Below are 27,473 nucleotides of genomic sequence, written 5' to 3' on the forward strand. Positions count from 1 at the left end.
CAATCTGTCAATGACAATTCAATTCAAAACCTTTATTTATCCAGGTCAAATCCCATTGAGATGAAATGACAAGCTTAAGTTTCCTATAATGCCTTCCTACTGGCGGCAATAACTAAATGGCCTCATTAGGTGCAATCTATCCATCTGTCTATCTATTTATTTCTTATTCTATTTCTATTTCTATTCATCTATTCAATATCAATCAATAAGGATTGAGCAATATGTTAAAATGGCCACCATTATCCTGGGTTTTTGTGCATGTCCGCTGTAGTTTAAGTGGGAAATAAAACCAAATAGACAACCAAAAACCTGCTGGTTATTCTTTTCACTATTCCAACAATTTAAAGCATTAAATTAACAATAAAATCAAAAATACCCCCCTAAAAAGCCTCAACCGTTGATATGCTCAACGTGGGTGAACTTCTTCTTATCGCCAAAACCTACTTTTCATACATCTGTTCCTGTCCCAGGCATTACAAAAGCAGAGATTACATTATTTTTCATTAGCTGCTGTTACCATTAATTCATATTCCCAACGCCTTTCTGACTATATTACAGACAACCCATAATAAAAATCAGTTTATCCCAAGTGTGTGATGTAAAAGAAACGCTGGAATGCAATCACAACAATCCATGCATGCTATGTTTATTAAACAACAAGTCCTCCAACTCATACGACCAAATAGGTCGATTGTTCAAGCACTTATTACGACCTATCATCACGTTTTAAAGTTTTCGACCTCAAGTGCTCTCGTTGACTGCAAACGCTCCGGAGGGTCGTATATTCACAAATAACCCTCTCTGGAAAATGTAAAAATTGTAGGATAATTTTAAAATGCTTTTTGATTAGATTCCTAGCGAGAAGTGTATATTGTACTTTTATTAATTCACGTCCAGTGGATGTGTAGATTCTACAGTTTGATAGATAATTTATGAAGATGATTTGAGGTCTTGCAAGGAGAACGTGTATATGCGGCAGCGTCCATGTAAAGTTAGCGCCAACCCTCACGGGGTGAAAACAGTATTTCCGGTCTCGAAGTTTTCAGAATAAAACCGTGTTCCCCTACTGGTCAAATGATTTTAAAGTGATATCTGCGCTACTCTCCACTAACAAATATCAGTTTATCCTTGTTAATTACATGACATTCATTGGTTTAAATTGTGTACACTGCTTTTATGTTTTTCCCATAGGTTTTCTCTTTCGATTCTGAGAGACACATTTATTTTTTCAGAGGTTTTGATAGGCTGAAACATTGAACTACCCATAATCCTCAGCTATCGTTGAAGCTCGGTGATTGGATGCTTTAACCGCAATGCACGTTGGGATATGGTGTTCATGTGATGTGACATCCGAAAACAATAATAATAATACTTTATTCCGCGTGTGCTTGCTTTTCTCTTTGAACGTCATCACATAACGGCATTTTAATACGCGGTTCGGCTGCATTAAATATTACATATCTGCCGTAGTTCTCTATTTATAGAGCCCTGATTAGAAGACTTCTGGACAATCTGGAAGAAATGCCGCCGAAACTGAATATGTGACATGGATGATAAATATATCAGCAATTAAACAACATCTTCAATTTCTCTTCACACAATACGTCTCCTTGCAGTATCAATACTAATTTGGCTGACTTTTATATTTGATCCAATTGGTAGATAGGTTATATTTACACCATAACGGTGCACAGCTGATAGACACTGATAGAGGTAGGTGTGGCTTGTGCATGTGTGTTTGTGGATGGTAGAGCGACAGTGAGGGAACGTGTGTATGTTTCTGGAAGTAAAACGACGAGGAAGCAGAAAAACAGAGGTCTATGATGTATTTTGTGAAACAGAAGAACAGCTAAATAAATGCAACGGCAACTGCCTTAATGTATTCCTAATAGCAATTACTTTATATTCAAAGAGAGTCCCAAGAAGAGCTCGCCTCTCTCATTTAAGCTAAAGCGGGTTATTGAACCTGAAGCTTGTTGCTTCTGCCCTCCTCGACTACGGTCTGGGAGCCGACAGGAAAGTTCAACACACTGATGGCCAGTCCGCCCCTTTGTAGCATATTATTTCGATGAGAGATGAGCAGATCGCCACTGGGCTTTCAACAAAATACACAGCCACGCAAAAACTGCGGCATGTGTACAGCTCCTTATGGGTACTGCAATTAGTGAAGTGCTTTCCTCCGTGGTGAAACGATCTGCACTGCACCACGGAGGAAAGCGGCAGAAAGTCACCTGGAGACAAAGAGAGCGGGGCTGCGTTGTGTGCATGGCTTCCTTCTGTAGGTAACGGGGAGACGCGTTCTGGCGGCGGTCTCGTTCAGGATCCGAAAATACACTTATTCCCCTTATTCCTAGTGTGCCACTGGTTACGGTGCCGCCTGCCAACATTGGGTTGCCGACCCCTGCCTTAATGTATTCCTAATAGCAATGACTTTATATTCAAAGAGAGTCTCAGTTTTATGATTGTTGGGGCGGTGTTCCTTGAAAACCTATACTCCCAAGAAATGAGTTCCTGAAGAAAACAAATTGCTGATTTAGAAATGAAATTGCATCAGAATGACTATATTGATGTTCAACTAAAACGGTTTGTCTCCTCTCTCAGGATATTGCTACCATGCAGTTGTGTGCCAACAAGCTGGACAAAAAAGACTTTTTTGGCAAGTCGGACCCCTTCTTGGTTTTCTACCGGAGTAACGAGGACGGAACGTGAGTCTTTTACCTATGTCTTTCAAATTATACCACCAACTGTTACACCAAGGAGATATATGTTTTATTCACCTTTTAGTAAGAACATACAAATGTAATAACACATGTGGCACCCATTACTTTAAACATTGGTTTGTGTTTTGTAGCCGTATGTTTAGCATTTTAGCATCTTGTTTTTCTTGAATTCAGAAATGACTATATTTGGACAAGTTGATGAAAATTACTCGGCATGGTAGAACGGCATGGTGCTGTATAATCTATTTTACTGTAAATGGGACCATCATTTACAAAAATTAACATTATGCTATATCTTAGACTTGAAACAAGAGATTGCATCCATACAATTGTCAGAATTGTTTTTATCCAGGTAATAAATTAAGTAAAAGGAAGGCTAATTATCTCATAGACTTCTATACAAACAGTCTTTTTTTGCGATTAGTGGGTTTGTCCCCTCCTGGCTAATAGTTAGACTGTAAGTTTAAGGCAGATCATCCGCATTGGTTTCACTTTTCAGATCTCAGGCTCTTCTTGTATGGTTGTTTTCATGGTTCTAAAGACATACACACTGTTTTTGATGTATTTAATATTTAAGATAAGACATAAAAAATAAAAATAAATGTTTAAAGACCCTTCAAAGCAACATCTGAACCTCCTCATATTTCACTTCCCTCTCCAGTTTTAAGGGAAATAAATCTTGCAATAAATGTGATTCTGATTTTTTATTTCCTACTGTTAAAACCTCTTGTTCCCACGATTCATTTACAGTTTGAATTGGACTTTTCATGTTTTAAAAGTGGGCTTAAGATTGAAATCATACTTCTCATAAAGCATATAGTACTTTATTCTTCCATGAGAGTATTCCAGAAAGCTGAAACCTTCGAAGCAGTCAAACATTTTAATTTTCCCTAAAATTCTTTAAATCCACACGCCCAAAGAACAGTCTGTTCATCCTTTGTTATAAGATTTAATTCCATGCTACCAGCCACTTATCCTCGGGTGGATACAAGTATTACTATTAAGGGACTGCTGTTCAGAGCGCAGCATATCTGTAGATTCATTGGTACCGCTCGGTGAAAACCGGCAGCAGCTGAGGTCTCACTGGGAAGCCCGATTGAGGGTAAAGCGAGATGTTGCCAGACAGCCCTCAAACAATGTTTTGGACAAAGAAAGGAAAGAAATTGTGAGCTTTTTTTGAGTGACGATTAAGTGCAAATAATATCTTGTGTTGCATCTGTTCTCTGTTGTTTTCCATAAAAATGAACTTGTCTTTGTATGACACCAGCCTCTGAGGCTTATCCCAACCTTTAGTGTGATTACCACCTTCTGCTGCTCTGCATTTTAGAGACTTTCAGTGGAATAAAACTCAATCTGCAATTCTGTCATGCCCCATAGATATATGTAAACAGGTATCTGTAAGATGTTTGCAGCATTGCAGCTGAAGCTTACATTAAGTTATGTGGGATTCAGGTACGAGCAAACATTTTTTATGTTATTTGGCTGGCAGGTTCACCATCTGCCACAAGACGGAGGTGATCAAGAACACACTGAACCCGGTGTGGCAGCCCTTCACCATCCCGGTTCGAGCTCTCTGCAATGGCGACTTTGACAGGTCAGAAAAGGTGTCCAAATAGTGAAATGTTAAAGGTCACCTATTATGCAAACTCCACTTTTTCATATATTTTCTACATAAACATGTGTAAAGACATGTGTAAAAACATTCTGAAAGTTTCAGGAAAAAAGATTCGCTCACTTTTTGTCCTGATCCATTTATATAAAAACCTGTCTGGAAATGAGCTGATCAGATTCTGGCCATTTTATGATTTTTTGTCTTGTGTAACCATTAGCCAATACTATCCAACCAAGGTAACCCCCCCCCCCCCCCCCCCCCCCTTATCACCTGAATCTCCTCCTAGAGCACCATTGTGTTCTTTTTAACCAAATATCTCTCAGAGGGGCGTGGGGAGTGGCTCCTTATTTTCATCTAAAGTAACAGACACAGAATCAGCACTTTGGAAACATGGCTGAAACAGAGGGGATTATGGGATGCTACAATGATCTGTTTGGTATTTCGAGGCAAACAGTTCAGATACATGTTTTGTATATATACAAAACATACAGTATATACCATTGTATATTACCATATATTTATCAATATATGGAAATATCTTTACCATATATTGATGAAAAATAGTATAATAGGAGACATTTAAATTACTCATTAGATATTAAATTAATCTATGAAGATGTGTTTAATCACTTTTTAAATTAACAACTTGAGTTCCTGCGTAGCAGACACAGTTTCTCTATGATCAAGGACTTGTCACCTGTTGCTGGGGCGGTCAGAATAATGCCAGCAGTCGGTCGTGGTGTCCCAGGGACCAGCACTGGTGTTATTGAGACTGCCTCAGTTTCTACACAGCACTGTTTTGCACATTATAAGTGGGGTTGGACTGTCTAAGCAGCTGGTAAAGTCACTTCCTGCCTGGAACACTCTGCATACAAAAAGCATAGAGAAGTGCAATGCCACTTGCTAAAATAAATTGTACTTCTCTTTGGGTTATTTTAAAGATTTTTTAGAATTATTATATATATATTATTATTTCTTTATAAGATAACAACATAAGTAATAATCATTTGGTGTTATACTTCCCCGTTAATGTTTTATACCTCTTCCCAGTTTGAGAAAATTGGTCTAGTATCTACAATTTGTATTAGCCCCAATAAAATATTTTTCTTTGAAAAAAAAATATGAATTTCGAGTTTCAACCACATCCTCAATTCAATTATTGATTTATGATGTTTTCTGTGGACCTTGGGTAAATAAAAAAACACAGTTTATTCAAACCTGTTCTGTTGTTCATACCCCTCACTGTTTATTCATCATTCAATTAATTCTATATTTTATTGTGTACATTACTTTTCACTTTAGTGCTTTTTGCACTCCTGGTTAGAAGCTAAACTGCATTTCGTTATCTCAGTAACTATAATATGTGCAATAACAATAAAGTTGAATCTAATCTTGAGCAGGAACAAATGTATTTACTTAGTACATGTCTGACATTAACGATTAAACACATTTGTGCATACTTTATAAATGCAAACTGGTCAAGACCACTGACGGAAGTAGTTCTCATTCATAACACCCCGTTCGATGTCTCACTATGGGATGCGCCTCATCGTGGAGCAAACAGAAGCATCAATCTCATTACGCCAATCCTGATTGGCTGGTGATCTTGACGTCAGCGTCAGGGAATCCACCCCCTATAAGTAGCCTGCGCCACGACGCATGCGTCATTCAAACACCTCTTCTCGCTTCAAAGCAAATCTCTATAGTAGCCGGACAAGCTTAACGGTCCACAGACTGAACCCAAATATAACCATTTCGGTCGACGGGCGCTCGCCGGCTACGGAGCGGTAGACGTCTCCTCTCTCTGAGAGCGACGCATGTACCGGGAGTGATGAACCTCGGGGCAGATCTACTGTCCAGAGGTACACCACTTTATGCAGACTGGACTCTACATCCAAGGATTGTGAGCCAGCTGTGGGTGCGTTACGGCAGAGCCGCGGTGGACCTGTTCGCATCAAAAGACAACGCTCAGTGTCAGCTGTTCTTTTCGATGCGCGATCTAAATGCACCGTTAGGCGTGGATGCACTCGCGCACGATTGGCCCCCGGGCTTTTCTGTACGCGTTCCCACCCCTGGCTCTGATACCCCCAACTCTGGCCAGAGTGAGAGAGCAATGCCACACACTTATTCTGATAGCTCCGCACTGGCCAGCTATGTACTGGCTAGCGGAGATATATCAGCTGCTGTGCGGACAGCCATGGCAGCTCCCACTACGCAGGGACATACTGTCCCAAGCGGGGGGGGGGCGATCTTTCACCCACACCCAGAGCGCTTGGCTCTATGGGCCTGGCCCGTGAGTGGTACAATCTGAATACAATGTGACATGAAGCTGACCCTGGCAGCTGCCAAGCGAGCCAGTGGCACTCATGCGCTATCTGTACAGTCTTCATGCACTCAGTTCGCCCCAGGGAAAACAGAGTGCGGTTGAAGCCCAACCCTGCCTTTATCTTAAGGCGGTTGGTTCAGGTACCACATTTGACATTGAGGCATCCTCCCCGCCACTGTATTCCTCCGGGGAACAGCGGCCGGATTTGCCGTGTCCAGCCCGTGCTTTACGCACGTACAGGGACAGATCAAGGGTGCTTCGTCATAATGACCAACCCCTTGTGTCCTGGGCTAACCCTTATAAGGGCAAGCCTGTTACTAAGCAACGGCTCTCCCACTGGTTTGTGGAAGCAATTGCTTTAGGGCCCATATGAGTCAGAGTTCGCAGGCACCCTCGGGTCCGCGAGCTCTTTCGACTCAGGGTCTGGCTGCATCCTGGGCTCTGTCCAGGATGTCTCCCATCCAAGACATTGGTGCAAGCGGCAAGCTGGTCCTCGCCGCTCACTTTTGTCCGCCTCTTAACAGGCTGGACGTTCTACTCCCAGTGTGACTCAAGCAGTGCTGGGCACCTGGTTGAGTCAGAGCTCTACCTGTTAAAGTTCTGGTTGGTTTGGTGATTTTCGAGATAAGCTCGTCTGACAATACGGGAGCTACAATATCCCATAGTGAGACATCGAACGGAGTGTTATGAAGGAGAAATATAGGTTACTTACGTAACCCCAGGCCTCAGAGTAACATGAAATGAGATGTCTCACCAGACGGCCCACCTTGCTATGGTGAAGCGAGAAGAGGTGCTTATTTTGAATGACGCATGCGTTGTGGCGCAAGCTACTTATAGGGGGTGAATTCCCTGACGCTGACGTCAAGATCACCAGCCAATCAGGATTGGTGTGATTGATGCTTCTGTTTGCTCCGCGATGAGGCGCATCCCATAGTGAGACATCTCACTTCATGTTACTCTGATGACTGGGGTTACGTAAGTAACCTATAGTTTTGAAAAGTAGTGGTTCTGTCTTTTACATGTAGCCTAGGATTCAACCCCCCTTGTATTGATTTTCTTTAAAATGAACAGACACTTGAGTCATTCATTTGTAGTGATATAATAATTGTGGGAATTCTATTGCATCCACTTCATCTACAATGAAGAAAGCCAACACAATGTTTTTGTTTATTAAATATTGTCAGACTATATTACTTCGGTGTGGACTTTCTCTTTGAAAACGCGTCACAGCCTATAAACAAGCTTAGCCTCTCTGCAACTCAAACTGGACTGGGAATTGAGCTGCTACAATAATAATAAAAATGATGATTATTACCTTACTTTTTTCTATTTGTATTCCTCTGTGTTGTGTTTTTAAGGTGCAAGACACATTCTTTGTATAAATCAGCACCACATTTGTAGTTCTTCCAGTTTGCAAAGACATAGGGTCTTACAAATATATATCTACTAAGTATATCAAATATCTAGTATAGCCAAACTAGTAATTACACTGCATCAAAATGTAGTATATTAAGAAAAATATGTTGGTTTATTTAAGATATTTTAGATATTTTAGCTATTCTAGAAATGGGGTTTTTCAGGTGGTTCTTTCTTTTTTGGTTACTGTGATCTTCTACAGTACATTGTTGGTTACTGTGAATATCTACAGTACATTGTTGGTTACTGTGATCTTCTACAGTACATTGTTGGTTACTGTGAATATCGACAGTACATTGTTGGTTACTGTGATTATAGTACATTGTTGGTTACTGTGAATATCTACAGTACATTGTTGGTTACTGTGAATATCTACAGTACATTGTTGGTTACTGTGATTATAGTACATTGTTGGTTACTGTGATTAGTTAGTTTATTTTACCGGACAAATTTGAAACTTATCGGTCATGTTTCAATAATAATAAGAATTGTGTTGCAGAGTTTCCGTTAGCAGGTAATTACCAGACTATGACCGGATATGCTGATGTTTAAAACTCAGTTAATGGGGCTCATTTTTATATTGCTTCAGTTTATAATCGTATTCATTTTTCAATAAATGATGCTCTTCCACAAATAACATAATTATTACATTCAAACAAACTACTTATATTAGATAACGTACATTATTCAAAAGTTTACATTAATTTTGGATAATAACACTGGAGAAACGGATCCTCTCTCCCTCCCTCTCTCTCCTGACATCACGTCAGTTTCTCATGCAGCTCGCTAAACAGTGGGCGGGGCTTCAGGTGATCATGCAGAGCTGCGTGTCTCCGTCAGACTCAGCAGCTGATCTGATCTCTGATCTCGCGTCCGGTTACACTTCACTCGCGTTTATGTCCATATCGATCAGATCCAGCTCTCCTGATCGGACTTTATAGAGAGCACCGATCAAACTATTAAGAGTGAATATCGGCCGATAATGATCGGCGGCCAATCGATCGGAGCATCCCTAATTATTACCGGACATTTTGACCGACAGGTTTTAAATTGACCGGTTTTTAATACATTTTACCAGCTAAAAACCGGTAATTACCGGCTAACAGAAACCCTGCTGTGAATATCTACAGTTGTTGGTTACTGTGAATATCTACAGTACATTGTTGGTTACTGTGATCTTCTACAGTACATTGTTGGTTACTGTGATTTTATACAGTTGGGACGTTACTACTGCTATTTCTACAACTCCAGAGTTGCTATAATCTTTGGTTGGAAACACGGTATTATACTCTAAAATGGTATACAGTAATGTACTGTGCACAAACACTGTAAATAACTGTGGATTTCACAGCCATTTTTGACAGTGTAGTAAAAACTATTAGAGATTCAAGAGTAAACTTCCAGTTTTTGGCAAATCAATGCCTATCTTTGAGGAGAATTCTGTGCATTTGCATTTAGTTCAACTTGAATCCAACAATGCCTACAGTAAAAATAAATAGGGGCAAACTTTGTGGGTCTTCACGGTAAAGCTTCATTCCCCATATGCTATTTCTAAGACCTGTGATGTTTTAACTGAATTTCAACCCAGCCCAGTAACACTATATGTTACTTGTACTGTATGCCTGTAACATATATACTTGTTGTACGGTATGCTTTATTTTTCATTTGTATCCCTCTATCTAGGTTTTGAATAGATGATGTTCACTGCCTTGAAGCAGTGAGCATAGATAGATTTTTTAATTCAGAGCTCACATAACAACCTGTACCTGCTGTGCAAATAATCCTGTTCGACGTGCGGCTATTGAATCAGTGAATGTGTAATTGCTCTTTTCCCAGTGTGATGCAGTTTTAAAATGCAATACCATTTTCAGATTCTCGTTATATTGACGGGAGATAATGTGGTACAGAGCACACCTTGAGAAATAAGATATTGTGTTTCTGTTTCAGGACTGTGAAGGTAGATGTCTATGACTGGGATCGAGATGGAAGGTACAAATAAATCAGCTTTCTCTCTCAAATGTCAGAAGAAAGTGAACAGCCATGTGTACACTTTGTAGGTGAAAATGTGATGCAGTTACTATGAGATTGACAGAAACAATAATGGAGCAAGACGTGCGGATAGAGACAAAGACGTGAACATTTCTCTCCGATTATGACGTTTGTGTTCATGCTCGCCTGTCTTTGTGGGTGTTTGTGTGCAGCCATGACGTCATTGGCGAGTTCACCACCAGCTACAGAGAGCTGTCTCGAGGGCAGAACCAGTTCAATGTCTACGAGGTGAGTCGTGACATGGGGGGTGGTTTGTCATATGAAATTTCATTATTATGATATTGATATTTTAACTCCAGCTGGCTAGCTCTCTAAAGGCTCAAAACAATCTTTCAGCTTTACGAAGCGAAGTAATACAAAATAGGGGATGAAAATGGAAAGGCTGAAAAGATGTTGTAGATATTATTATTTCCCTTTGAAGGAATCGAAGATTTCACACATTGATAAATAAAGTCACAGGAATGAGAGGTCCTGTAATGTTCATTTTTTTATTATTTTGATGCTAAATTGTTACTTGGTTGTAATGATACATGATGATAAATGTCAATACTCAATGCAATTGAATTACATAGAAGACTGTGATAGTATGTCAACATGTGGCCTGTCAATTTTCTCATAGGTTGTTATGTAAACCTCAATGATAATTAAGTAATGATCTTTTTATGACCACCCATCCTATTTTCATCAAATACAAGTCAATATCAACATCAATAATGAATACATGGTACATGGTAACTCTTTTCACTGTTATATACACTGAATTCTTACCTAAACATATGTATTTGACTTTAATGAGGTAAAGCAAAAAGGACCAAGTACATTTTGGATCCTTCATGGTCAGGTTAAGGGTCTTAAAGGCTGTGGTAATTTGAATTAGCACTTTCCAAACAAAATCATGACAAGAACTATTTAGTAATTGAGCTAGGAATTTGAGAAAGGATTGCTATGCTCCAAGGGAACTAATTAATAATAGCACTGGCATAATGACCAAATAAATAATTAAACAGATTAGTAATGATGGATGGATGGAAGTACAAACCGATGGATGGATGGATGGGTTGGTGGATTGATGTACATGTGGATGGATTGATATACAAATGGATGAATGTATAAGTGTACACACCTACATTAGGACAAATGTATGGATGGCTGGTTGGAGGGATTCATCTGTTCACCTTTCATGTATTTTCTCTACACTAGATTTTCTCAGTAAAACCTTATTGGTTTCAATTCATGGTCTTCCAGTATCAGAACTCTGTTGAATTATTCATAGTCATTATCAAACATCATTTCAGGGCATGAAGTGGTTTTTACAAGTACCCTCTCAATCACTAACTTACTTGTCCGCATCACCGGCAGGTTTTAAATCCAAAGAAGAAAGGCAAAAAGAAGAAATACATCAATTCTGGAACTGTGAGTACACCCAAGTCTCATGTGTCCCATATTGTCTCCAGTGTAATTGTTCTCATGTATATTTCTTTAGCCACCACCACCACATCAGCTTCTCTCTCACTGACTATGTTGTTGTCTGCACCTGTTTGACTTTTTCCTCCCTGTCTACCTGGCCCGGTCCCTATCCACCCTCCTTCTCTGTTTATCACTCTGTTTGTGTGTGTGTGTTTGCCAGGTAACTCTGCTGTCCTTCAAAGTGGAGTCCGAGTATACCTTTGTGGATTTCATCCGAGGAGGGTGAGTGGAATAATAATTAGACTGCTCTCACAGTGAGTGTCAATAGCCAACATTTTAGTTGTTACTAGATTGAATGTCTTAAACCCTCACAGCATCACACAAAGTGTTGGGTGGGGGGATGTGCATTGGTAAAACTCAATTATAAATACCCTATGTATTCACCTCATTCACTTTTAATCACTACTTTCATTTGTTTGACTTAATTAGGCCTCAATGATGGTGGAGGGAATATTGTCCTGCCATACTAATTAGCCAGTGAACCAGTAAACTAATTATATTGAACGTCAGTAGTTGATGTGTATGTGTGATGGAAATACAATGGGTATTAAGTTAACTGAAGTGTGTGATATTTTCTTCTATGATTACCATTTTCTTTGCAACAGAACACAACTGAACTTCACGGTGGCTATTGACTTCACAGCGTCAAACGGTAAGTTGCTTTGACTTGCATGTATTTTGATTGATTGTAGTACATACACGTGGGTTTTAGAACTCTTTGATGTCTCCCTTATATTAATTAAAATGCAGTTTGACCAGATATGGTCAGTCAAGCTTTTCAAACTAAACATACAAATAATTATGTTGCTTGTAAAATGCCCAAATTGGCTCCTAGTAATGAATCAGTTAACTACAGTAATAGTTACACATCGTAAGAGAATAGTTTGGCACAATGGGATACTAGTTATTCATGGTTAAAAGTCTCAATTGCCATTTTTACATTTCTGTTTCAATTGACAATCAGTATAAGGTCTTTATTAGTAAGGCCTAATCTTTACAGTGTTAAGCTAGAAACTAAATTGGGCATGTTCTGTTAGCAATGTTTTTTGGACTATTATTCAGACTATTAATCAGTCAGTCTGCAATGTTCAAACAACAGATAAAGCGAGAAATCTAGTGTAGTCATGGACTTCGGACCGTAGTTTCAACAGTCACATTAAAACAGTTACTAAATCAGCCTACTATCACCTAAAGAATTATTGAGGATTAAAAGACTAATGTCACAGCAGGATTTGGAAAAACTGTCCATGCTTTTATCTTCAGTAGACTGGACTACTGTAATGGTGTCTTTTCAGGTCTCACTAAAAAATCTATTAGAAAGCTGATTCAGAACGCCGCTGCTCGAGTCCTCACTAACACAAAGAAAGTGGATCACAATCACTCCTGTTCTGAAGTCTTTACACTGGCTTCCTGTGTGTCAAAGAATATATTTCAAAATACTGCTGCTGGTTTATAAAGCTGTGAGGTAACCACAAAGCGATATTTAACTGAAATACTAGGGAAATGTTTACTCAGAATTTTCTAACCACACTTGCCCCTGCTAACACCTCAGTAAATGAGCTAGTAGATCATTTTAATTCAGAAATTAAAAATGTTATAGATGCCATTGCTCCAATTAAGGTAAAGGAAGTGACTGGGAAGAACATATCTCCATGGAGAAAGGCCATGACCGTGAAAACAGAAAAAAGAGAATGTCGAAAAGCTGAACGCAGGTGGCGAAAAACAAATCTCCAGGTTCACTTTGACATTTATAAAGAGAGACTTGGCCTTTATAATTTGGAATTGAAAAACGCACGACAATCGTTCTTCTCTGACATCAGTACCAAAAACAAAAACAACGCACGTGCCTTGTTTGCTACCGTCGACAGACTAACTAACCCCCCAGTGTCAGTAGCCTCTGAATTTATATCCACCAGGGCGTGCAATGATTTTGCCTTTTTCACTGACAAAATTCAGAAAATCAGACAAGCAGTCAGTGCCTCTGCATCAGGTACAGCAAATGTGTTGTCTCTGTGTCCACCTAATATCAATTCAGACATCATGACACAATTCCATCAGATTAATGATAAAAACCTAGAGGACATTATACAACTTCTGAAGTCCTCCTCCTGCTGCCTTGATATTATTCCAACAGGATTTTTCAAAGATGTTTTGCCTTGCATGGCCTCAGAACTACTTCATATAGTAAACAAATCTCTTCACTCAGGTATGTTTCCACAGGCCCTGAAAACTGCAGTCATTAAACCGCTCTTAAAAAAGAATAATCTAGATGTTTCAGTAATGAACAATTACAGGCCCATATCAAACCTCCCATTTCTAGGTAAGATCATTGAAAAAGTTGTTTTTCAACAGTTGAGTAATTTCTTGCATTTAAATAACTGTTTCGATGTGTTCCAGTCAGGCTTTCGTCTAAACCACATGACTGAGACTGCTCTTGTAAAGGTCTTTAATGACAATTGGTTTGAATCCTACTTAAAGGACAGAAACAACTTTGTTTCTATAGGTAAATACACATCTGAGTTGACAAATATGACATGTGGGGTTCCTCAAGGCTCCATCTTGGAGCCTCTTCTCTTTAACATCTACATGCTACCACTGGCTCAGATAATGAAGAACAACAAAATAAGTTACCATAGCTATGCAGATGACACACAAATGTACGTAACAATTTCACCAGGAGACTATGCTCCAATTCAAACACTGAGTAAGTGCATTGAACAAATCAATGACTGGATGTGTCAGAACTTTCTCCAATTAAACAAAGATAAAACTGAGGTAATGGTTTTTGGAGCCAAGGCAGAATGTATAAAACTTTATCTTCAGTAGACTCGACTACTGCTGGTTTATAAAGCACTGAATGGTTTAGGCCCAAAATACATTTCTGACCTCCTGCTAAACTATGAACCATCCAGATCTCTCAGGTCTTCAGGGACTGGTCAGCTTGCTGTCTCCAGAGTCAGAACTAAACATGGTAAAGCAGCGTTCAGTTATTATGCTCCAAATATCTGGAACAAACTCCCAGAAACCTGCAGGTCCGCTGCAACTCTTACTACTTTGAAATCCAGGCTGAAGACTTTTTTTTTGTCGCTGCTTTTAATTGAACTATTCATATCTTAAACTGCACTGTAACTTTTATCCATATATTTTTTATTTTAATGTTTATTTTATTAGCTTTTCTTTTTTAATGCTTAATGTCTTTCATTTTTTGTAAAGCACTTTGAATTGCCTTGTGATGAAAAGTGCTATATAAATAAACTTGCCTTGCCTTGCCTTGCCTTGGTCAAGTAATGGTAGCTCACCAATACAAGCAATCTTCTGATCAAAATCTAGGTTTGTGCTGCAAAATACTACAATCTAAAAAAGATGATTTAGTTAAACCATATGACAGTAGTTGGTGAAGTTAAAGTTCGGGAAATTATTTGTGGTCATACCAATGCAATGGCACAGAAGAAAGGAATTATATTCAGTAGTGTTTGGTTGTGTTTCTTAATGCATGACTCCAATGTTGCAGTGATTTTTGCTCAAGACACGAGGACCTAAAACATTGTGTAATGCTCCATTAAACCACCAATTACCATATTCTCATAAATGTATATCTCTTTCTGAAACTACTAAAATGACAACTTGAATTTTTTGTTTTAAAGGATCACAGAAAGAAAACTTGATTTTAAAATGTAACACTTGAGTGGGAAATGCAGTTGTCCCTTTTCCCATCTGTGATGTAACATGACCTTTCTTCAGTTGTTATGGCAGATACACTGGTGATTGTGATGGGCAGGCACACAGCTGTCCTGAATAGATTGTTACATTTAGGCTCTTATTTTCACATGATGGGAAGTGCAGTCGAGCGTGCATGGTGCACAGGGCTTGGGGAATGCGTTTGGTATTTTCATATCCAGAAGCACGGGGTACACCTGCGGCGCAGTTGGAAGCTAGATAGGATTAGGAGGAATACATTATCGGTAGGTGCGTTAGGAGCAGGCATCTATTCTGGATAATGAAATCTCCCCGCTCCCCCCACCCTTTCACTCAAGCAAGGCACTTGTTTAATAACAGAGAAGAAACTCCACACGTGCTTATTCTTGGGGGAGAAGTCAGATTTAGCTATGTTTACATGTAAATTATAATTATACTGCCAACATATAAATGTAAATGTGTTAAACATTAATTTGATTGCATTAACTGATAAATCCCCATACTCATCATTTTTTACATCACTCTTTGATTAAAATTGGACTGTTAAATGTATTTCATCACAGCTATTGCATGTCTCTATATCTATTCAAAATGCAGATACAAGAAGCAGCTTATGTGAACCCTGTTTGAAAGAAGGAGATAAAGCATGCAGTACTTTATTTTCTATGAATCATCTCCTGTGCTCCACTGGTGACATAACATGCTTCGAATTGCAGATGAAAACCACAAAGAAAGAAGGTGAATTATCATTCAACTCATCGAGTTGTGTGCGTTTCTTTCTCCAAGGTAACCCCTCCCAGCCCACCTCCCTTCACTATATGAGTCCCTACCAGATGAATGCATATGCCATGGCCCTGAAAGCAGTAGGTGAGATTATCCAGGACTACGACAGCGACAAGCTCTTTCCTGCCTACGGTTTCGGAGCTAAGCTGCCCCCTGATGGCAAAATCTCCCACGGCTTCCCACTGGTAAGACACACACCAACATATGAATTCACACATACAAGACACACACGGTCCAACCATAGCAGGGTGTGGTTTGGAACCAGAAGTTGTCGCTGCGGCAACAGCTGGTCGCACAAGTTGAGGACTTGACTCATCCCCATGCCAGCGGGAATTTCCCAGCATCCCCTCCACTTCCTCCTTCCATCCTCCTGAGAGATCAGGGCAATCATTTAAAAACGGCTGGATGCTAAGCTAAACTGTAAACCAGCTTTTACTCACTAGTTTGGCCTCTGTTGCACCTCATGTGAGTTCCTGTACCTTATGGAAGGTGGACGAGTCTTTAAAAAAACAAAACACCTTTACATAGAGTTTATATTGCGTTTTACAACCACCACATGATCAACCTGCCAATTGCCTAAGAAAGAAGAGTACTAGGATCCATAAACCGCAAGCTCAAGACAATTTCATTATACAGTATATGCTACGCTAATTCTAAAAAGAGAAACGTTTATTTCGGAGTGCCTTCATTTACGTTCTGTGTGTAAATCGAAGAAATAATACATTTTACAGCATATAGACCGAATGTTAGGAAATGCATGTGTCTGTAATAAGAAGATGAATACAATCCTGTGGAAGCCATCAGGGAAGCAGCATGACGAGACCCAAGGCAGGACCGCAGGGACAGGTTCAGCCACGACCCGAAGTCCACAACTTAATCCAGAACTCAGAATTAATGGTTTACCTTTAATTGTTCCTCTTGAATTTCCTGTGTATATTTTCTTGGGACATTTAGCGTTAGGGTAAATCTTACCACCTGTTATACATGTAAAACGGTACTTTCTTAAAATGTCAATATATCTTAAAATTGTATTTTAAATGCAAATAAATAGATATCTTTATTTGGAAGAACTAGGGTATACGGTTATGTGCTTTAGATGGAATGCTATGTTTGTATACTAAGTGTGTACCAAGCAGTGGTTGAAGGTAACTAAGTACATCTACTCAAGTACTGTACTCAAGCACACTTTTGAGGTACTCATACTTTACTTGAGTATTTCCATTTTGTGTTAATTCATGCTTCTAATCCAGACAAATGTTGAATAAATGATGGTACTCACTACATGTATATGACAAGATTAGTTGCTAGTTACTTTGCAAGTTCAAATTATTAAAATACACATTAAATTAAATAAAGTATGATGGTTTTTAATTATTGATTAAGATACCTGGCAGTATTATGAATTTGTGTTAACATTAATGGATCATGAATTCGAATCCAGCAATAAAATTACAATTATTACAAAATGGCCATTATGCATGCTGAGTACTTTTAGTTTTAGCACTTTAATGCAAATACTTTCATACTTTTAGGTAAGTAACAGTTTGGGTGCTAGAATTGTACTTGTAACATTTCATCAGTGTGTTTTTTTTACTTTAACCTAAGTACAAGATCTGAGTACTTCCTCCACCTATCTTCATTAGTGTGCTGTTTTCTTTCATTGCAGAGCGGTGACGCTGAGAATCCAAACTGTGTGGGCATCGAGGGAGTTCTGGAGGCGTACTTCCAGAGCCTGAGGACGGTGCAGCTCTATGGACCCACCAACTTTGCACCTGTCATCAACAAAGTGGCAAAGTAAGTTTAAAATGGTGTGTGTATGTTAGAGTTGGGTATAATTATTCTATTTTGCTTTCTTTCATCCAACACTGAGTCCAGTCCATCAAGAGTAATGTATTTTCTTTGTTTGATCAAAGATTATTTGAGACACAACTGACAATAAAGTTTTTGCCGGATTAAAAATGCTAATATTTTCTGTTTTGTAATATTAACAGCGGCGGTCATGGAACATCCCGTCTAATAAAAATGTCCCACTTTTGGTTATTTCAATGACACATTTTATCCCAACAAATGGTCACACATTACTTCATTTGTTTGTAGTTAAGTGTGTTTTCATCTTGTAAAATGCAGGTACACAGTATTTACAGCATCACTAAATAGCATTCATGTTCGATTGAAAAAGCCCCAAAAAACTTATAAAATTCCTTTGCATGTAAATGTATACCATGTTTATGCCTTTATATTGTTATATAATAATATTTTGAGTTAGCACAAAATATGTTTGAAGTATAGGGACATTTGACATATAAAGGGTGAGGATATGTTGTGCTTACTAAAGGGTAAATAAAACATAAAGTGAACCTTGACTCCATAGAAACCCCATAGAGAAACAATATCTCCTTTAGAAGATAGCCTTTCACACGTACACAATGTATCACAATAACATTGACTCTGTTTAGCAAGCTTAACACAAGAGTTCCATTCTTCTTGTTTTCTGCCGTGTTGTGAAATTGAGTAACATTATCCAGGCCTACAGTATCATGAGTACAAGATGCAGTTTTATCCAAATGCAGAACAAATGATTGGAGCACTGAATAATTGGTCTGATAACTTTTTGAATAAAAGGTAAAGTGGGTACCAAGAGTACGGTGGACGACAGGTGGAAATGCGTTCCACACGGAGAAATGCGCTGCAGTTTCAAAAACGATGCAAATACTAAACACTGGCACACTTGTGTTTTTATATTTGCCTCGTTTCTGAAGCTGCTTTGTGTTCCACCTAATTGAACTTGTTGTGGGCGATCGTATCGTGTTTGCACCTGTTGGCCACCGGCCGCACAAGAATGGTTATGAAGCTGATAAGCATATACATCTTCCTCTGGATCTTCAGTGAGGGTTATTGAATTTAGCACATTAATGAAAGTGATACATTCCTAGTTTGATATTGACGATAATACCAGATATTAATGAAGTAAACAGAGTTAAAACAACTTCCAATGTATGACATGTCACCATTAACCAGAACAGATACAGATTATTATTTGTGTTCTCAATATGAAGCAAAGGCACTTTCTTAAAATGAATTAAATATGCATAAAGGGAATATGTTTCTTTCAATGGTTATCCATGAATGGAAAGTTAATTTGTCATTTTACCATATTTCAAGATATCTGTCTGAAGAGACCTCTTTTTCATGTATTTCCTGCCTCTCAAGGGTAATGTTATATTCATTCCTTACCCAATGGGCAGGATATCTCTGGGAAGTTATTAAGTTTCTCTACCCTTCAAAGTTAATTTAAGTCGGTAAAATGATAACTGCAGTTTGTGGAAGCATTCAGTAGATCACTGATTTAGACACGGTGATACATTGGTGCATCATCTGCATGCAAATGAACCTGCAGTGGCAGGATGTCCATTTATTATTAAGGGTTTCATGGAAAACAGAACAGGTGAAGATTACCATTTTGGGTCCAGCTTTTGTGAGCTCGAGGACTTTGTATTTACAATAGTAAGCATTGACCCTTTGTTTTATTTTACATGTAGTTGCCATAATAATGCACATACATCAAACCAGAGCATGCATTGTTTAAGATGGTGATTGGCTTGGACAGTTATGTTTGAAAGGCGAAAATTACAAAACACATGATCTGAATCATAAACAGCCATTGGTACTCCACATGCTCACCTGTTGATCAGCGTAGCAGCAAAGAGAGAGTTACAAGGACTGAACTGATCGATGTCATTGAATGATTGTGTACCAGAACAAGCCCCTATAATGCTTTTTGGGTTTTCCGTTTCCTGTAGTGTGTTATAAAGGTTTGTGTGCACGTAAATGGTCTGCAAAGGCTAACATTCCAAAGTTCCCTCAAGGGAGAGTTACTGTCCATCACACTCCCCCCTGCCCACCCCGCAGACAGAGGGTGAACACAAATTAAGTACTTTGTGAACATTTAAGCATGTCACATTAGAGGCACAAAATACAAATATGGCCCTGAAAATGTGCATACAGTATGAGGGCCCCTTTAAATCCTATTTAGACCAACAATATGGAAGACTTACAATAATGTTGATTAAAGCTTAATAGAGAAAACATTGCTGGACCTGCTGGTTGGACCAGAGCAGGGTTGAGCATGTTAGCCTATGTTTCTCTGCACTGATTTATCTTTGATCCCACCCTGTGGTTTATACGAGTGAGTCAAATGGCAAGAGGCATACCGGAGGTAAAGATCACCCACTGAAACACACACAAGTAACATCTAACATAGTGCCAAATGCCCACACACACACACACACACACACACACACACACACACACACACACACACACACACACACACACACACACACACACACACAGAGAATCATGGATTCACAGATCAATGTGGTGTTCAGCCAGGTGGAACAGCTAAGTCGCTGGTATTAGATTATGTCTCCTATAAATAAATACACAAACAGCGCACACACACACACACACACACACACACACACACACACACACACACACACACACACACACACACACACACACACACACACACACACACACACACACACACACACACACACACACACACACACACACACACACACACACACACACACACACACACACACACACACCCTACATTTTGAAACCCTGCCAACCATCAGCTCTGGATTGAAACAATGGCAGATGGGTTTGGAGATGTGGATATAATCAGTCACATGGTTTTCTTCATGCAGTGTTTTTCAGTGCTTATTATTTTTGAAGGGTCTCTCTGTTGCTGACTATGGTACAGTAAACAACTCTGTTTTGTGCTCAGGAAACAGCATACACACATATGTTTAGTTTAGTGAGAGTGGAAAACTATTTAATTTTTGTCTTAATTCTGTTTTTAAATCAAAAGATGTATTCCCAAAGATCTCAAAAATAAATACGCTTTTTGTTGGTAATTAAAATGTTTTTTTAGCATTTTGTTTAGGTTTTATTTTCCACATTTTATTGTGACTCCCAAACATGGAAGATATGCAAATTTGCTGTGGTACTTTACATGCAGATATATGAAATTGTACAAATCAAATATATATATATATAAAAAAACCACATTAACAGTGTTCACTTGTGCACTGGATTTACAAGAGACTTGTAAATATGTGAATTAAGAAATAACTAGTTTACCCTAATGTTGCAAAACAGTAAACAAGTCGAGCTGGAATGGCTATCTATGCAGTATCCAGTAGTATATGCAAATTCCAATTGAAATGTAAAGGTTGTATTGTCATGTGCACAATATATCCACAGTGTAGTTGTTGGCAATGAATAACCTAAATCCTAGGCCCATCCAATAGTGCTGGGTTAGTAGTAAGCAATGGTGGAATGTAATAAAGAGCATTTACCCAAGTATTGTTCTTAAAGAGGACATACAGTATGAAGCTCATTTGCAGGTTCATATTTGTATGTAGTGTCTCTACTGGGACATGTCTCCATGCTTTAATGTTCAAAAAGCTCTTTATTTTTCTCATACTGCCTGTGCTGCAGCACCTCTTTTCACCCTTTGTCTGAAACCAGAGCCCAGTCTGCTCTGATTGGTTAGCTGGCTGGCTCTGTTGTGATTGGTAAATCACTTAGAAATGTGTCGGAAATGTCCCGCCCCTTCACGTACAGTTGCAAGACAACGTATGTGAACCCTTTGGATTCACCACACATAGCGTTGTGTGTTCCTTCCAAACAACTCAACTTTGGTTTCATCTGTCCACAGAACATGTTGCCAGTAGTGCTGTGGAACATCCAGGTGCTCTTTTGCAAACTGCAAACGAGCAGCAATGTTTTTTCTGGACAGCAGTGGCTTCCTCCGTGGTGTCCTCCCATGAACTCCATTCTTGTTCAGTGTTTTACGTATCGTAGATTCGTCAACAGAGATGTTAGCATGTGCCAGAGATTTCTTTAAGTCTCTAGCTGACACTCTAGGACTCTTCTTCACCTCATTGAGCATTCTGCGCTGTGCTCTTGCAGTCATCTTTACAGGACGGCCACTCCTAGGGAGAGTAGCAACAGTGCTGAACTTTCTCCATTTATAGACAACTTGTCTCACCGTGGACTGATGAGCATCAAGGCTTTAGAGATACTTCTGGAACCCTTTCCAGCTTTATGCAAGTCAACAATTCTTAACCGTAGGTCTTCTGAGAGCTCTTTTGAGCGAGGCACGGTTCACATCTGGCAATGCTTCTTAAGAATAGCACATTCAAAACTGGTGTGCATTTTTTATAGGGCAGGGCAGCTTTAACCAATACCTCCAATCTCGTCTCATTGATTGGACTCCAGGTTGGCTGACTCCTGACTCCAATTCGCTCTTGAAGAAGTCTTTAGCCTAGGGGTTCACATACTTTGTCCACCCTGCACTGTGAATGTTTACATGGTGTGTTCAATAAAAACATGAAAACATATAATTGTTTGTGTGGTATTAGTTAAGCAGACTGTGTTTGTCTATTGTTGTGACTTAGATGAACATCAGAACACATTTTATGACCAACTTATGCAGAAATCCAGGTCATTCCAAAGGGTTCACGTACTTTTTCTTGCAACTGTACGTGTTGAAGTATATCCAATAAAAGCGAAATGGTTACATTGTGATGTTACTATTAGGGCTTCTCAATTAATCGTATTTTAATCGCAATTACGATTTTGGCTTGCAACGATTATGAAAACAACATAATCGAAATAAAACGATTTTATTTTGTATTTTTTGTATTGCTTTTTCAGTTGAATTATACTTGAAGTTCAGGGTAATCAACTGTTAAAAACATACTGTTAGAACGGGTTTTTTTCAATAAATTGATGTTTTCAAAGTAAATGGATAATCGTTTTTTCTAATCGTGATATCAATTATTGACCCAAATAATCGAGATTATCATTTTTGCCATAACCGAGCAGCCCTAGTTACTATGAGTCCAATGGAGGCGTAAAAAACACACTACGGGGAAGGGGAATCCCCAGAAAGCAAAGTAGAGCCTCTTTAAATAACTATTTGAATCCAGGACTTTTGTAATGTAGTATTTTAGTGACCTTATAGTATCTTTTGACCACTCATTATTTCATTAGTTTCCTTTGCTTTGTACTGACAGTGTTGGTTGATTTTGTGCTATAAGGTTTGATAAATCTATACCATCACAGACAGTGATGTCATTACTGGATTATGGGAGTATGTTCTCCTTAAATCATGTATTGTCAGCATGTAGAGGGCAGAAAGGAGAACTATACAAAGGGTGCACGTGACTCGGTATGTGGAACACAACTTCAGGAAGGGCGAAGGGTCATTGTGAAGACCGACATGCAGGTGTGCTTTGTGTCTGCATTAGCAGTCTGCTACTCAGGCAGAATGTTAGCTCTGACCTGGGTGTGTGTGTGTGTGTGTGTGTGTGTGTGTGTGCGCGTGCGTGCGTGTGCGCGTGCGTGTGTGTGTCCCAGCTGTGCAGCAGAGATTACAGATGGCTCTCAGTACTTTGTGCTGCTGATGATCACAGATGGAGTGATATCTGACATGGTCCAGACCAAAGAGGCTGTGGTCAATGTGAGTAAATGGACACACACACACACACACACACACACACACACACACACACACACACACACACACACACACACACACACACACACACACACACACACACACACACACACACACACACACACACACACACACCAGACACTGATGGATGCTATCAGTGTCTCCTGATACTGATGTTTGGATACAAATACGTTGTCATGTTCCAGCACTTTGTACTTCAGAAAAACAGTAGAAATAAAACTTAAATTCTCTCTTGAAGAATGCCACCAGGGAAAGGAAACTTTTGTTGTTGCTTTAATCATAATTGATCTTACTTTTGTAGTGAGATCTATAGTAGTTGTTTATAATGTCAAATTAGAGTTTGAGAGGAGTCTGATCTAATTAGGTCACTTCTGAGTGATGTGTTCTTGTCATGCAGACATATTAAAAGTCAATAATTGTTTTTTTCTACGTCCCAATAGCTTTTTCATCCTAATAATGATACAATTATTTGTATCTTTTTTCTTTTCTCCATTTGCACAACTTTTGATTTTGTGTCATGTAGAGTTACAGCTTGGACAATAAAAGGACTTGTTGGTTTAGGCTCAGGTAATAGCCTCCCCTTTAGATTTAAAAACACATCTGAATCAACACAATGCTTACTACAGGATACCAGCATAATGTAGCTCTGTAGAAAGTGGATTCACCTGAAGCTTATCCATTCATATTATCTAAGGGTATTATTAATGAACTGGTGGTCTTTCTTCTGTCTCCTGCGCAGGCCTCATCACTCCCCCTGTCCATAATCATCGTAGGTGTTGGACCTGCTGAGTTTGATGGTGAGTGTTCTGCTTTCGGAGCAGGTCTATCATTCTTCATGTCATCATGAGCAATCTTGAGGAGTCATTTCATCTTCAGAAGACCAAACGTTTAGTCAGTGTCACAGTCATGCAGTGGAGAGGACTAAAACCAATTCAGCTATATTTGGATTTAACAGGGGAAAACCACAAAAACTTTGATCTGATTGCTCTTAAATCTTGAAATCTAACATCTTGTATCGATATTCAAAGTCAGGATTTTTTTCAAAAATAAGAAAAGCATTGTGTATAAGATGCCACACTGCCCCATACCACCCGCAAACACAAAACAATGATAATCTTTACTTTGTTTTCTGTCACGATAGCTTCTCTCCACTACTTTTATCATTGGGTTTCACCAAAGGCGGACCACAGAGACAGAATTCAAATATGTGGATGTCAGCTTCAAGCTTCAGCTCCATTACAATTAGAATATAATATAATAATTATAAAGAAAATAATAATAATAATAATAAAAGTTTCTCTTTTTTAACATTAGGCTGAAAAATGTGCATGCAAATTAAAGTAAGATTAAAAGACATGGCCGCTAGGCTAATTTATGCATTGTAAAATGCCATAAACCTTAAGCCAGGGGTGTCAAACTCAAGGCCCGGGGGCCAAATCCGGCCCTCGACTTCATTTTATGTGGCCCGCAAGAGCATGCAAAGAATAGAATACGTTTATTATACGGTTACATGCCACTTTACAGAAGCAAGTTGCCCATAAACTACATTTCCCACAATGCATCTCGTTTTGTGACATGCGCACGGAAGAGACTTGCACTTATTTGCCCTGGACTTCTGCTTTCAAACGTAGTTAGTTATTACCCTATCCGATAATAATCCAATTCAGAGGCAATAATGTAACATAATACATTATTTTATATAATTATATATATGTATATTTTATTTATATAGTTACAACCGGCCCTTTGAGTGCAGCCATAATGCTAATGTGGCACGCGATGAAATTGAGTTTTACACCCCTGCCTTAAGCTAATAAACTTAAATAAACAGATTCCCCCATAAATGTTCCTCACAATCATCAAACTGTAATGCAATTATTAGACCAAGAATAATCTTTCTTATTTAGCCATGTCACAGATTATTAAAAAAAACGACTTTGATCTCACCCGAAGCAACCCGAGAGCTGTTTTTAAACATAAATATAATTTAAAACAATCCAAAATCTTTGTGCAGTGATTGGACATTGCTGGATGACTTTTACATGCTCTTTTTAACCCCTCCCAAAGGAAATGGGTTACAAGCCGAAAACCTCTGTTTCCCCAACTACATGTCAATGAAGAGTTTCTCAAAGTCTTTACCGTGGCTTGACTTTTACCTAAATATTTTCTGTTCGACAGTAGTGACCTAAAATGCTAATTGTTTGTGGAAAAAATTGACACATACCTGTGTATGTGTGACCATTGCACTATTGCTTGCGTTAGGAGCACTACGTTGCCCAAAGCCAAGGGCCTTATGGTGCTCAGGCGCTGCTTCAAACACTTCTCTGAGCAGGCGTTCCTACACGATCTGGCGGAGGTTAAATGGCACTTCATAGCGTTAATTCTATCTGTCGATGTTGCTGTCCAATTCTTTAACACTTTTTATTGATTATTAATAGACATAGACAATTCATAGAAATTCAGAGTTAAGAATATGAACACTCCATGGTTTACTAGAGAACTATCTGATCTCAGTCATGATCGAAATAAGCAATGGTCCTTAGCTAGACAGACTAACACTACTGATGACTGGCTTCTTTTTCATGTCCTCAGAAATAAATGTTCACCACTTATTAAAAAAGCTAAAGCTGATTAAGATAAGATAAGATAAGACTTTATTCATCCCGAAGGAAATTGTTGTGCCAGAGTAACAGTAACAGTAACAAAATACAACAAACACAATAAACACAGCAGAAAAAGAGCAATCAAACGTCCACCGACAACATGAAACATAGAAACATAGATGGTCACACAATCAATGCAATCATTGCAATCATTATTAGCAGTATTCACTGCTACTACTACTACTACTACTATCTGAGCTTAACCACTGATTGTTTTAATGACCATTCTAAATTCTGGAAACAATTAAATCACTTCAGAACAAGAAGGTTTCTAGTTTCCCACAAAAACTGAAGGTCAGTGATTCTTTTATTTCAGATTCAGATGGTATGTCTAATGCTTTCAATGCTCACCTCAAAAAGGCTGGTCCCATTTTTGATGAGCAAAGGCATGATTCTCTAAATGGTCGTACTCAGCCCTAGACAAGAGATGGACTCCCCTGTTTTTGATTTAGCTTCTTTCTCAGTCTCTGAATTCTTACAGGGTTTGCACTCAATTGACCCTAAAAAGTCTGCCGGGCCTGACGGCCTCGACCCTTTCTTTTTAAAAATTGCAGCTCAGATTATAGCACAACCAGTAACTGATATTTGTAATCTCTCCCTGTCCACTCACACACTGCCAGCTGTGTGGAAGCAAGCTCTGGTATCGCCCCTCTTGACAGCTGGTGATCCCACGGAGATGAATAACTATCGACCCATCTCAAATCCAGTGGCGAGCCGTGACTTTTATACCTAGGCCCTCTGACCCCCCTTCCCTCGAAAAAAAGAAGAGTTATTACGTCACAGCGTATACTTCAGCGGAATATCAATGACAGCGACCCTCTACCACACAAAACAACACCATTTATATAAACACCTATCATGACAGGGCACCCACAGCCAAGTAGCAATTACAAATGAATTAAGTCGGCACAGCAGCCCACATTGAAAATGACTTAGGCCTACCTTTGATGATCAAATCACTGAAACACAAAGTCCATCCTCCTGTCCTTTTGGATGAAGCACTTGCGGGTCATGCAGCTGATTCTTTGCCACTGCAGTTTGTCATTGTAACTCAATCTTGAAAATGACTGTTTAATATTTTTTTGCAAACGATGTCATCACTATCACTGAAGTGAGCCATCATGAACGAACTTATGCTAATCATAAATCTATCGATTAGATTTATGATTCAAAATTAATA

At 39.0% G+C, this 27,473-nt stretch overlaps 1 protein-coding gene across 2 annotated transcripts in view; it reads left to right on the forward strand.

Moving 5' to 3' along the window:
- LOC117450140 (copine-9-like) overlaps positions 1-27,473 on the forward strand; it is a 155,273-nt gene that overhangs the window by 109,812 nt on the left and 17,988 nt on the right. For both annotated transcript variants that reach the window (XM_071203849.1, XM_071203848.1), the window contains 11 exons: positions 2,602-2,705; positions 4,210-4,314; positions 10,022-10,063; positions 10,276-10,351; positions 11,483-11,536; positions 11,751-11,812; positions 12,196-12,242; positions 16,073-16,254; positions 17,736-17,863; positions 23,510-23,612; positions 24,370-24,427. In XM_071203849.1, the coding sequence (XP_071059950.1) occupies positions 2,602-2,705; positions 4,210-4,314; positions 10,022-10,063; positions 10,276-10,351; positions 11,483-11,536; positions 11,751-11,812; positions 12,196-12,242; positions 16,073-16,254; positions 17,736-17,863; positions 23,510-23,612; positions 24,370-24,427 (961 nt within the window). The remainder of the gene's footprint in view (positions 1-2,601; positions 2,706-4,209; positions 4,315-10,021; positions 10,064-10,275; positions 10,352-11,482; positions 11,537-11,750; positions 11,813-12,195; positions 12,243-16,072; positions 16,255-17,735; positions 17,864-23,509; positions 23,613-24,369; positions 24,428-27,473) is intronic.

This window comes from Pseudochaenichthys georgianus, chromosome 7, assembly GCF_902827115.2.
Source record: "Pseudochaenichthys georgianus chromosome 7, fPseGeo1.2, whole genome shotgun sequence".
NCBI lineage: Eukaryota > Metazoa > Chordata > Actinopteri > Perciformes > Channichthyidae > Pseudochaenichthys > Pseudochaenichthys georgianus.